Genomic DNA, 13,944 nt, shown 5'->3' on the forward strand with positions numbered 1-13,944 from the left:
ATGGTTCCGTTTTAGGATTTCCTCTGTAATACTTTTTTTTCTAGTATGTTCGTTCCTTTAAAGAAAAGGAGAGGGGCTTGCTCCCTTTGTTTCATAAAGCACAATATAAAGGAACACTTTAAAAAAACTGCTTTAGCTCCCCCACAACCCAATTTCTGCAGTGTATGTAGAATCTATTCATATTGCTGCATAAAGACAAAAGCTTGAAGAAATTCAGTAATTCACTGTCCTTCGTTCCTGTAGTTAAGTTGATGATAAATTTTTTAAGTACTTGTTATTCATGATTATATTTTTCAAAAGGAAGTTAAGATATGGCTTGCCTTAGTTTGTATCTCCCTTTTGAATGATTCACTATGGTGGAGAAGATGAAAAGAAACTATTGAAGTAGGTTCTAGAACAAAGAAATGAAATCATTGAGTCAATGTGCAGTGGCAGCCAAAAGAACCCCAACAAAATATTGGACATCATCAGGATGGAGATTGAGAACAAGACAGAAGGCATTGTTTTACTGCTATATAAAACCATAGTGATCCCGATTCTTGAATACTGTGTAGAGTACTCAAGAAGTGCATAGTGGAGTTCCGGAAATAGAGGAGGGAAGCTAAAATGATTAAAGGTGCTGGAGCAGCTGTTTTGTGAGGAGAGACCAAAAAGGCTGCGATTTCCCTGTCTGGAGAGGAGAAGGCCGAGGGGCACTATGATCAAGGTTTACAAAGTCACAGCAGCAGTGATAAAGCTGTTCAAATCTTGCACTACAGAAGATGGTGAAATGCAATGAGTAGGAGATTGGTTAACACCAGAGAAAAGAAATAAATTGGAACTTGCCACCCCAGAAGGATGTGGTAGCCAGACACTGTCAGCATCTTCAAAAAGCAAGTGGACAAATTCATAGGCAAGAAGTCCATGAATGGTTACTAAACCGACTACACAAGTGTGTACCACTGGCATCCTAAATGCAACAGCTACGGATGCCTGGGGAGTAGGAGAGGAAGACTGCAGGAAGTGGCCAGGGTCCATCGTCTCTCTTGACAGAGTCTCCTCCTAGTGCTGTCAGAAACAGCATACTGGGCTGGATTGGTCACAAATCTGATTGACTTGGGCATTTATGTTAGTTCTTGTATGGAGCAGAGCAGAAATAAACACTTTGACTGGGCAGCACAGATGGAAGTGTTAGTTATGCTGTGGAAGTTGTACAGGCTGAATGCATGACTCTCAATTCCGTATGAATCAGAGGAGTTGGCCATACATCATTATTATTATTGTTATTGAATTTCTGCAGGGTTTTTTTCCAAATATTTTAGCATATGCCCCCAATCTTGTCCTCAAGCTCTTTGTAAGATTTCTACTTGTTTCACGAGCAGTATTGGAAGTGTTTTCTTCCTGAAGTCTCTCCTTGACTTGGATATCTGTCTCTTGACCTGGTACTATGTAGTCCCTGGACACAGCCTTGCAACTTTTTGTTTCACTCTTGCAGTTCCCATGATAGAAGGAAAGTACTTTTTACTGTTTATTGGTGGTGTATGTTTTCTTTTTGAAATATTTCTATATGCAATGATTTCTCATGTGAAAACCTGTGAATGTCACAGCCAAGACCATATGTAGCCTTGGTGAGCCTTGGTAAGCTGAGAGGCAGATAGTGCTGATGTTTCCTCCAACTTTGGTGTTTTATGTAAGGCAGCTGTCATTTCCATGACACTTAAGAAAAATATTTTTTTCTACAGCATAGTATTTATACATTTCAGCTTGCGATTTCTGTTTAGTCTTTTTGTGATTTTGTAGATTAATATTACATTCTATTTCATCTGATCATGGTAAAATATTTTAGTGACAAAGAGGACTTTTTGAGCATCAGTGCTCAAAACTGGAAAACACTTCTAACTAGGCTTTTTATTTACATTGCTTATTTCAGAGATATGGTTTTATATTAAGCTATAAATTTCTTGTAGATTCTTTAGAGTTTAAAAAGTTTAAATTTATAAAAAAAAAAAAGTCATTTAAGCCTAGAAATCATTACTCTTTTTTCCTTCACATGTTCTTTTGGCACGTCATCTGTTGTGAGTCATCATTTCATTGTAACAGACACCTGCTGTGTTTTCATGAGTGATTACTGTGTTAAAGTTAACTTGGCAGATAATTTTTTATAATTCTCTTTTTTGACATCATGTTTATGTAGTGATTATTTGCTGCCACTGAAATGGAAACAGTTGGGGTATGGATATCATAAGTTAATATAATATTTTCCTTTGCAGATTTCCAAACAAGAGCGGAAAAAAGTGGATGTGTCTGATGGAGGAACAGTTGAGACTTCATCCCGTTATAGTGGGGCACAGGACAGTGGGATTGGCAGCGACAGCGTTAAGATCAGAATCGTTCAGATCGAGCAGCACAGTGGTACCAGCCAGCACCGCATTGCCCGTCCTTCCCGCCAGTCTTCCATCGTGAAGAATCTCAATTTCATTCCCTTTGACATTTTTGTTACAGCAAGTCGAATCTCCTTGATGACTTACTCATGCAGTGCCTTACCTAAATCAAAATCAGTACAAGATCAGAAAGATGGTGAGAAAATAAGCAAAAGCTCCTTGAACCTTCCAGAAGTGGGCTCTGGTGGCAGCCATGATACCAAGAAGCCCAGTCAGCCATGCATCTCATCCGTCACAGCAGATGATCTTCTGAACAGTAATGTTCCCCTGTCTACTGGGAGAAAAACGGGTCTTTTGTCACTGGAAAGTCTGCATGCTTCCACAAGATCGTCTGCTCGACAAGCCCTGGGTGTAACTATTGTTCGTCAGCCTGGTCGCAGGGGAACTGGGGACATAGAGCTACAGCCATTTCTCTACCTCATTGTATCGCAGCCCTCTGTGCTCCTGAGCTGCCACCACAGGAAGCAAAAAGTAGAAATATCAGTTTTCGATGCTGGTCTTAAAGGAGTAGCCTCAGACTACAAGTGTACAGGTAAGGGCATTTAACATTCTCTCCAGGTTATAACTGCCAAAATAATTGCACTTCTCAAAGTTACTGGAGTGGTGGAAAACAGCTGAGAGACTTCTAGGACGTCTTTGAAAATCAAACGGTAAATATACATATTTTTAGGATTATACTCCACAGCTGAATCAAGTTAAGTGTGTAAAATGTTTGAAATTAATTAAGATCTAACCTTTTAGCAAACAGTTCTTCCTGTTCCTTGATATTACTTTCTCATTACCAGATTGCAATACAAATTGTGGCATTACTCTTAACTTCTCAATGTTTTCTAAGGAAGTAAGAGTTATAAGCCAAGCTGATTTCATAAAAAGCATTTTTTATGACCGAATATCACAATATTTTTCTATGTTAGCCTACTGATAAAATTTTAAGGTAAACATTGTAGAAGCACCTGGTGTTTTGATCATAAACTGTAAGAAAATTGTAGTGATCTTCCAAATGACATCTAATGATGTCATGTATTTAAAGTTTTCGTTCAGCTGAGTAACAGGGTTTTGCAAGTATTTCCTTCTCTTAATGAATGGCTTTTCTTTTTTTTTTCCTATATGCAAAGCTTATAATAAGAAATATTAGAATAACTGTTCAGAAGAAAATAATCTGAAAATGTCTTTTTTTGTCGTACCTGTACTACTGAATAGAGAAATCAAGTGATTGTAATTCATTTGTCTGACAGCCAGTACTGGGTGTAAGAATTTAATGAGATACATCTTTACAGACTATTACCCCAAAAAATGTAAATGAGGATGCAGAGATCTACTGAACATGCAGCCAGAAGAGTGAGGTTTTGAATTGTTTGTAGAAAGAGAGCTGTAGGTGAATAAACACTGCTAGTTTTTTGTTGCCATCGTTCATACATCACACTAGTTGCGACAAGCAGTATACATTTTTTCTGCATCTATACTGCATCTGTGCTGAATGACATGGTATCTTTTGAAAATTGGTATTAAAATAATGTGCTCATGCAAAAGACTAAAAATTCTATTTTTAGTAGACCTTAACTTTTTTCAGAAATCTGAATTATAGTGGAATTTTTATGAGGGATTAAACAGTGAGGAAGATTAGACAGCTGGAAAGAAGATACTTAAAACAGGGGGAAGATTTGTTCTCTGCCATGTTTTCTTTTATTATTTTTCTATTTTCATCTTTCTCTGCCATTGCTGTCCTATCTTGAAAGAAACACAACCGTGTCCTGAATTTTATTTACTCCAGATTCACATGTGCATTTGTTAAATACTATGTAACAGGTGGTTATTGTAGCAATTAATATGAAAAGAATTAACAAATCAATTAACAAAGCAAAGCTTGAAGAAAAGTTGGAGTAGTTGTAAGTTAAAGATCACCACTTCATTAACTTAGCGTTTTGGAAAGATGCGATAGGACTTCTTCATTTCTCATATCTGAGGCATTCAAGTATGTCCTTGTACAAGCTGCCACCACATTACCAATAAACTTGGCAAAGTTCTCTCCATTCTGCTCCTACAATTAACTTCTGAAAACTTTCACCATCTTCATATCTATGGGAGCAATTCTAGAAAACACAAGCTGTAATAAGGTCTTCCTACAAATTGAAGATGGATCAGAGAGCGCAGAAGCATAGCAAGAAGTTTTAATAATAAAGATAGGAGGAACACACAGCCCGAGAGCTGTATGTCGGTTGCCAGCAGTTATTCAGTGAGACCCGTAGAGGTCATCTTGGAGGACCAGAGACTATCCCTACATGGATCTTACTGCTTTCTTTGGCTTTTTGTCTCCGTGTCAGGCAAAGATAAAAAGAGTGCGGAGGCAGGAGTCAGGCATTATGTGAAGGCAGAAGTTCTGGTCTCATCCTGCTGCCTTTATGGGCAGTAGTAAGTACCTTACTCATGTATCAAACAGAATCCTGTGCTTGCTACTGAAGCACTAGGGCTCTTTTCAAAAGAGTTTGAGAGGTGGGCGCCAAAGTTCTAGTGCCTAAAAACACCATCCTAAATGTATAAATAAGTTAATAAAACTAATCCACACTTCAAGTCACGCACTAACTCACACATCAAAATAGATAGCATAAAGTTTTTATTGCCTCTTTTTTAGGAAGACCTGCTGTGCTTGTAATTGCGTTGTTCAGGATTAATGTTTTCATACCACTGTAGTAACATGTTAGTTTTGAAAATTTTTATTTTTCATTTCTAGCACGCGTATTTGAGGGAAAATCGCCATGAAATACGTGTTGTGTTACGTGTGTGTATATATACACACACTCTCTACATATTGCATACCATATAATACAGCATCAGGAGCTTTGCATGGCATTTTATGCGTTTCTGCAGTGAGTTTCATCCATCATGCCAATTTTTTTTTGACATCGTGACTATTTGCTGACAGTTTTATCTGAAAGAGGTGTGTCATCCAAATTAAGAACAATATAAAGTTTATTTGAAAGAAATAAGTTAGCTTCTCTCCCTCTGTACAGCAGGTATGCATTATATTCCCGTATTTCTCTGTATGTCAAGGACTGAAGGATAAGAAGAGGGCATAAATGATGTTTTATTTACAGTGGATATTGCTAAAGCATATTTACAGTTAGACTCTCTAGAAGACTGCTCTTCTTAAGTCTATATGTATGCAACTATCTCATCATTGTTTAAGGTAGGATGGGGAAAAGGACACAACATAAACATAAAATATATATATTTTAACTAGATTATAAGAACTGATGGAGCATATTCCCCCTTAGAAAAAAAAATAAAAAGTGGGACTAGGCAAGCAGGCCTGATGAAAACGTGTGCATTACATTGCACGATGGAATTAGGCAAGAGCACAGTAGCAGCTCAGAAGGTTGGGCCTATAACATAGCAAATTTCATCACAACCTAGAAAATTGAGACTTGTCTGAGCAAATGTTTGTTATAAAGTTTTATTGATACTCCTAAGGGGGTGGTTTCTCATTACTTATACTAATATGGTTAAGTTTACATAGTTAAGCTATATATGAAATACGTAGATTAGATCCAAAACATGCTAATAAAAACTCTGCCATTTCAAATCATCATTCTGCATGTGTGTGTGTATATATATATGTATGTATACACACACACACACACCCCAAATATGCGCATAATAATATTTTGGAATGTTTTAAAGCACATGGAAAAATTGTTTTGGATCAATTTTGTGTAATTATGAAAACCTGACTTCTGTTAGTTCAGTAGCAGTAGATCAGATCTTATGAAATACTGTGTTGTTTCTTATGGCTTTTCTAAAAGAAAAAATCTACAGTTCTGAAACAACTCTCAAATCTTGCAAGGCAGATGCAAATACAAAATTCTATCGTAAAATTAGGAAGGTCTTATTTTTTGATGGACATTACTTCCAGTAAATACTTCAGGGTAAAGAAAAGCTGGTAGTGGTTTAGACCTAGTTATGTTTTCCATCCCTCATGTCCCATTAGCGTATTTCTAAGAAATGTTCAGCTGTGAATTAACAAAGAATACTCTAGAATTTAGAACAGCTTCTAACAGGTAGTTTGTTGAGAGTCTGTTTTATGAAGCTTTGAATAAAATAGGGAAATTATCCTGTAAAACTGCACCAGCGTGAATTTTAAAGACAAAATTAAGCTCACTACCTTATGATGGTTTACTGCTTTGAGCATGTGTAGAAATTATGTTTTTAATACTGTTATGGAGCCACGTATATTTCATTTGTTCTTACTTTTGAAAGTTTTCCAGTTAATAGAGCTTAAAATTCAGGATCTTGCACATTAAGCTATCACTTCTTTTGTGAGAGTATTACATGGTGGCCGAAACACCAAACTCTGTCACTAGCTGTGTTATTTTTTTGCGTGCTTTCTGAAACATGAAAGAAATAAGAACTTCAGAATAGAATAGGAGGAAATAGGCAATTTAAAAGTCAAATACTGTTAGTGTGTTAATTAGCAGTTAGTAGCAGCACATTTCCATCAGGGCAGTGTCTGTCCGTGGGAGCGTTTGCCTGCCTTGGAGCTACAGACCTGATGGTTGTGCTTTCAATTTCCTCAGTCCTTCTCTCCAACCAAGTCCACTGGCAAGTCAGTTTGTAGCAGGAGGAGACTTAGTAGGTTATTAAAATGTTAGCTCAGTTTTATTATGGTTGTCCTAAACTGCCTTTTTTGTGTTTTAAATTATTTTTGTAATTGCACGGCTTGATTGCAATTATGATACCACCAGGTATAGGAACTTCAAATCAAAGTAAAAAAATTAATGGAATAAATATTAACTGCTTAATAAGCACCATTAAAAAGACTAGTTGCTCCCTGACTTTACTTGTAAGATTCTGTATAAATAGCCTGGAAGATACTATAAAACAACCTTTTTTTATTGAATGCTCATCCTATATTTAACAAAAAGGCATCTGCTAACCGTTAGTTTTTTTGCAAACAGAGCATTGGCCATTTCCACTTAAATAAAAGTGGGTGCAATTGTTTTTAATGTAATCTCGTAACCCGCTTTTATAAATATTTTTTTAAAATCTTTATTTGCTTTGTTTCAGGTAATGTAATCCAGATACAAAATTGCCTCATTTCCTGAGCATTGTGCTCTGGGCATTCTTGAAAAATCTTTTTTCTATTTGTTTGTTTGTTTACTTTCAAAGAGGAGGTTGTGGTGCTTGGTTTTTTTAAGGGAGAGAAATTTCTCAATAAATACTTGTTATGCATGGAATTTCTTCAGCTTCCGCCAAAGAACCATTTGCAAAAAAACAGGCATTGTGAGGCCATCCAGAATTATTCTTGATTTTTATTTTACTTATTATTTTTTTTACACCCACGCCTTTGATGGCAGGGGGTCCATGAAGAGCAGACGCAGTAGCGAAGACCACATGTAACCTCTGATCCAGTGGGAAGGCGAGGCTGCGTGGAGGGCAGTGCCGGCTGGCGCTGGCAGGAGCTCTGATTCACTGCCTCTGTCAGCCTGCGCTTCCTACGAGGCTGAGAGAGGATTTAAGGCTCTTTCCTAGCACAGCATTGAGGGAGTTCTGCTGGAGTGTCACCTGTTCCCCTCTGAGTATATTTATTGTCCGGTACATCTGCATCCATGGAGGGGAGGAGGGGTGGGGGGTGCAGCCCCGACCCGTAAAGACAAGCTGGCCTGGGAATGTGCATTCCTCAGGTTACTGTAAGTGCTCATTTTTGAACTTCCTGACACAGCACTTGTGAGTACGCTAGTAGAAATGTTTTCCCACTTGTGTTCTTTAAATTCCAATGGAAACCATTTTTAAAACAAGACCAAACGTTCCACTTCAGAGTTTGAAATGCAGAGATGATTGCAGCATCGTACTGGCTTTTAAAATTGACTGCAGACCAAAATATGATTCATCCATTGAAATAAAAGTGTGTTGCAGAGCTCATTTGGTCTGGGTAAAGTTCCAGCTGAACAGGCCAAGCTGCCGTCCCGCGCACACGCTCGGTAGCCCTGTCCCCTGCCTGCCGGCTGCTGGGGTGCTGCGGATCCCTGAGCCCCCCCGTTAAAGCCTCCCACAGGCTATGCCCCCTGAGCCGCCCCTGGCTCTCAGCTGCAAACGGGAACAAAAACACATTTTGAAGAATGAAAATCTTCAAGATGTGAATTTTCTCCTGCCTCCCTCCTTTCCTTTCTCCTCCTTCCCTTTTCTCTTTGGAATTTTGGAGCTTGCTGTCTGCTGTTAACATGAGAATGAGGGGATAGCAGGTGAAATCAAAAGCTTGTAAATTCAAGTCAAGTTTAGGAAGGTACTTCATAAATGGTGAAGTTTGGAGCTGAGGTCTGGACTTTAGCAAGACTAAAAGTGGCTTTGGATGTTTGGGTGGATTCAAAAATAGCCAGAGATTATTTTTTTCAAAAAAAAAAAAAAAAGTGTGGGGGGAGAATGTGTACTATTGAAGGCCTCACAGCTTCTCAGTCTTCCAGATTTTAAATTCTATTCTTGATTGTCAATCTGTGATAGTTGTCTCACGATTTTCCTTTTGCTGCCACAGACAAATTTTTCACATGGTGTAGAGGATAGAATTTCTGGCCGTCTTCACCGCTCTTCCCTTCTCAGGCCTTTCTTTTCTCTCCCTTGGCTTGCTGTGGAGTAATTCTAGCCTCTCCTTTTACTTATATATGCATCCCTTGGGTGTTCTCCAGCATTTTCTTTATACAAATAACTGTAAATTTAAGTGTTGATTTTTGGGAGAATCATAGAAAATGGAAATGGAAATGACCTATTATAATAGATTATTCAGACCAGTTCCCTGCTGATGCATAATTGCTCCCTATTGTATATTTTATAGTGTTCTGTCAAGTGTATTTTTAAACATTCTGAACGTTTCCATCATTTCCTTGAGGGAGAAGAGTCCTTTTTCTAACAGCTCTCCCCATCAGGAATTCCTCACTTTTCAGCCTAAATTTTCTCATTTTCATTTGATTGCTTCTGTGGCATAGGGATTGATTGATACTGTTTTATTCCTTTCCGGATCCTTAATTGTTTGAAAATGCATATGATTTTTTCTACCTTAGAAAGTATTTTAATCAAGACACACATATTTCAGCCTTTTGACCTTAAAAATACATGAATTCATCCTACACAGATATGTTTTAGAGCTCCTATATGGAAGTCCCTTGAAGTTTTTGAGAAATACAGCAGCACAGTCAGTTTTTAAACCTCTGGATTTTATCATTATTTTCATTATGTAAAAACTTACTTATTGATCCGTATGTGGCATATTTGGATTTACGGTCAAGTCTGTAACCCAGGTTCCAAATGAACCATATGCCATGGGCTTGGAAGCATTCAAACTAGTTCTGTGCATGGCCCTTTGGGATTATTACCTCCGATGCAAAATTGTGTCAATGCAACTATCCTGCTTCCAGAATTAGCTCAGATCCAAAGCAACACAGTTTCGCTTCAACCTGTTGGAGCGGGTGCCCAGGAGGGCCGCAACAATGATGAGAGGGGCTGGAGCACCTCGCCTTTGAGGACAGGCTGAAAGAGTTGGGGTGGTTTAGCCTGGAGAGGAGAAGACTCCAGGGAGACCTTATGGCAGCCTTACAAGTACTTAAAGGGGGCTTATAAGAAAGATGGGGGCAAACTTTTTAGCAGGGCCTGTTGCAATAGGACAAGGGGCAATAGTTTTAAAATAAAAAAGAGTAGATTTAGACTAGATAGAAGAATTTTTTTCCAATTAGTGTAGTGAAACACTGGTCCAGGTTGTTTCCAGGTGGTAGATCCCTGGAAACATTCAAGCTCAGGTTGGACGGGGCTCTGAGCAACCTGATCTATTTGAAGATGTCCCTGCTCATTGCAGGGGGGTTGGACTAGATGATCTTTAAAGGTCCTTTCCAACCCAAACTATTCTATGATTCTATAACTAAAAAAAAAAAAGTGCTTGAAATCAGTAAGGCCAGTGCTAGGTCAAAAGTAGTATATTTTGTTGGACTCAGGCTAATTTTATGCACGGAGACTTCTTTGTGTTGTTTTCCCAACGTGTAAATTCTGGAGTCCTCCTCATTATTCATGTATCCCAGTCCTGCGGCACCCCACGTAATGGAGAGGTGATGGTGCTGCACTCCTAGGAGACATGACAGAGCAAAATAATGTCCTGAGAGCCGCATCGTTCCTTTATTTTTTTGATTCTGTGCTTACGTGCTGCAATTCCCATTGCCCTGAGGGCAGTGTTTGTATAGATAATGTGTTATGTCACGCAAGGATTTTCTGCTATGTAAGTTCTTTCCATAGAGATATTTTCGTCTTTAAACAGCTACAACTTTAAAATAATTATATAGGTGTTTTATAACATAAACACATCTTAGGATATTAGGAATACCTGCAAATGTATTCCGCACAAGGAATGTTTGACTAAATTTACTGGATTTTCTGAAAAGTTAGTGGATGATCTAGGTTGCCATACACAGTATGTGATTATTATCTTTCAGAAATGAGACAAAATAATGGCATATTGCAACATTTTGCCCTATATTGATACACCTAAATGTTTATACTAATACTTCTGAAGGCACAATAACTTAGAAATCAATTTAATTGATTCAGTGATGTTCATTGCACAATATTCGGTGATTTTTAGAATGCTTTACACCATATATTCTGAAAAACGTTAGCATATTACTTATTTATGATGAGCTACTAGCACAAAACAAGATATAATTGTATAGATCCAAGTCAGAGATAACATTCTTGTTCAGAACAACTACAAAAGTATATTTTGGAAAAAAATGTGTACTTTGGTGATAAAGATTTTTTTATTATTATGATTTTCAGTATACTAGGCAAACTCCAGACAAAGGAAACAAGATATTCCCTAAAGCAGTTACTATAGAAAAGGGAGTGTGCCACACCATTCTGGTTAGTGTAATTAAAGGAAAGGGCTAAGAACCATAAAAATGTAGAAATTCACATGGAAAATATACAAATCTGTTGCATGCAGTGACAGCCCTTAAATAACTGTTGAGAGCTGACTTTATAAATGTATAGCAGGAATAAAGGGAAGGAAAGGCTGTAATGTATATGCCATGCAGTACAAATACTGCTGTAAAGTCATTGCCTGAAAATTGATCAAATAAAAACAGAAGAATGTGCTAACTTTTGATCTTTTCCATATAGATCTGAAGTCATGATCAATTGGTTTCAGTAGGTTCTTTGAAATCACATAAGGGTTCATATGTGCCAAGTTTTATATGAATCACATGATAAGGTCAAGAAATACGAATTCCAAAGCTGACTTTATATACCCAGTCCACATATGACTGTGATACCACGATACCATATGTTGACTATAATAGTGGGTATGTAAATGCTGTTCTTGAAAGGAATCCATTCACTAAAACTCAAATAAAGCAATTATAGCAGTTTTTAATTGACTGAAATGGGAAATAATAACATCAAGAAAATCTCCTTAAATTATTAACAATGAGGCAGACATTCAATGATTAACGTAGCAGTCTTGATAATAAAGAATAATTGATTATTTAGAATTTAAGACCTGTAGTGCCAGAATTGAGGACTATTATAATGAAGGTCATGAGTTTCTAAAGATTAAAAAGCCTTTTTACACTGCTAGTTTTGCCATTTGTAATACGTGGAAAATAGACTAGGAGGAAGTTAATTTTACTGTACAATTGTAATATTATAAATGGATCAAAAGAATACAGTTCAAGGTGGTGTGCAAGAATAGCTACTGATTAGTTACTGAGTGAAAATCCAAAGCGAATGATAGAACCACGTTGTCCTTATACTCTATCTGGTCTTTTAGCCTTTATCATTTGTCTTTCCATTATTATTTTCTCTGCCTGACAATGGAAATACAATGTAGAAGTAGCAGATTTTGAGCACGGATTCTCTTGTAAGGACTCCATAAGCATGATCATGCTAAAGCTAAAAGCTAAAGCTAAAATTGTGTGCTATTTAAAGTTATCTGGTAGTAACTGATACCTTTTGCTCATATTTTACCTGGTATTTTTGCGGGTTTTCTACGTTTTGTGTAATTGCTCTTGCCTGTGTTCGCATGCGTTGTTATACACATGCATCTGTCTATAGGCACAAATGCTGTGTATAAAAGTAGTATGAGGAATATTATTTACTGTGCTACATTTTAAACTTTTTTATTTATTCAATTTTATTTAATGCACTGCTTGACACATGAGTTGATTAATCAATTTTGTACGTAGCGTTTTATTATGCATCATATGATGATATAATGGAATATCATTACTATTAATGACTGTGATCATTATCACCTGTAGATCCTGGGAAGACTCTACCAGAAGCTCTGGATTATTGCAAGATTTGGTTGCAGACGGTAGCAGGAGAGGTAGATGCGAAGAGTGGTATTCCACCTCCTCTTATCACTGTGCAAATTAAAGACTTCCTTAATGGACCAGGTAAACATTGCACTTTAATCTCTATTTTCTAATGTAATCTATTTGTAGATATGGACATATGGACATGTACATATGGACAACACATGCGTTAGATTATCACAAAAATGTTGTATTCCTTGCTAATGAATGTGAAACTTTCCTCCAGCAATTACTCTGAACTGAAATGAAATTTGAGGTCCAAATTTGGTCAGTCCTGGATCAGTCACAGGTTTAAGGTTTAACTATTTATTTTCTTCCCAAGGTAAATATAGAAATTTTACTTCTCAAGAAGGCTGAGGTTGGCAAATTTCCAACAGAATGAAACCTACTGAACAACTGAAATTTTATTACAGTTATGTTTGTAAGAGGTGACTTTTGAAACATTTATGAAGAACTCTAACCGTTCTGTGATCTTTATAAGCTGTCTTCTCTTGGGTTCTTTGGAATCTGGATACCTGACATTGCAAATTCCTATCATCTAAAGTGTTGATACTGTAAAAATAAAAAAAATAATAATTCTTTAATTAACACGGAATATAAGTGGTGTAGTATGAAGGTTTGTTAGCATTTACTTAAAATAATGTGACTTGAAGTTTCACTCCTAGAGTGTCAGAAACTTCTGCAAATTGAAGTATGTCATCCATTCTCTGTTTTGTGAATTATGTATTTATAACTACATTAATATGTAGAATATAATTGAGGGTATATTAGAAGTTAGAAAATACATTTACGTTTACCTGTGCCATCATAATTCATGTCTGTCATGCATATTTATTGAATTGTGTAACGTGGGTTTTTTCCCCTGAATATCCTTACTTCACTCAGCACACGGAATGTTATCAGTCATTTAGTGAGCAGCTCTTCAGTACTGGCTTTTCCTATTCATAGAGTCTTACAGCACACTATCTAAACCTGGCTCTACAACAGAATTACTTATTTCCTCTGTGTTGCTTACTGCTTTAGGATCTGAGCACTACAGCAATTCCAATTTACTTGCACAACCTTCCCATGGGTGATGGAATAGTATGCCCTCGCCATTTCATGGAAGGCAAATGAGTCACAGCGAAGTTAAAGATTTTCTCATTATATTAAGGTTACCAATTTAAAACACAGGATTTAGT

At 37.1% G+C, this 13,944-nt stretch overlaps 1 protein-coding gene across 5 annotated transcripts in view; it reads left to right on the plus strand.

The window, feature by feature from the left end:
- The window catches only part of VPS13B (vacuolar protein sorting 13 homolog B), a 479,916-nt gene that overhangs the window by 357,259 nt on the left and 108,713 nt on the right, over window positions 1-13,944 (plus strand). For all 5 annotated transcript variants that reach the window (XM_074577514.1, XM_074577516.1, XM_074577511.1 and 2 more), the window contains 2 exons: window positions 2,250-2,952; window positions 12,707-12,844. In XM_074577514.1, the coding sequence (XP_074433615.1) occupies window positions 2,250-2,952; window positions 12,707-12,844 (841 nt within the window). The remainder of the gene's footprint in view (window positions 1-2,249; window positions 2,953-12,706; window positions 12,845-13,944) is intronic.

The sequence above is a fragment of the Larus michahellis genome, chromosome 2 (genome assembly GCF_964199755.1).
Source record: "Larus michahellis chromosome 2, bLarMic1.1, whole genome shotgun sequence".
Taxonomy (NCBI): domain Eukaryota; kingdom Metazoa; phylum Chordata; class Aves; order Charadriiformes; family Laridae; genus Larus; species Larus michahellis.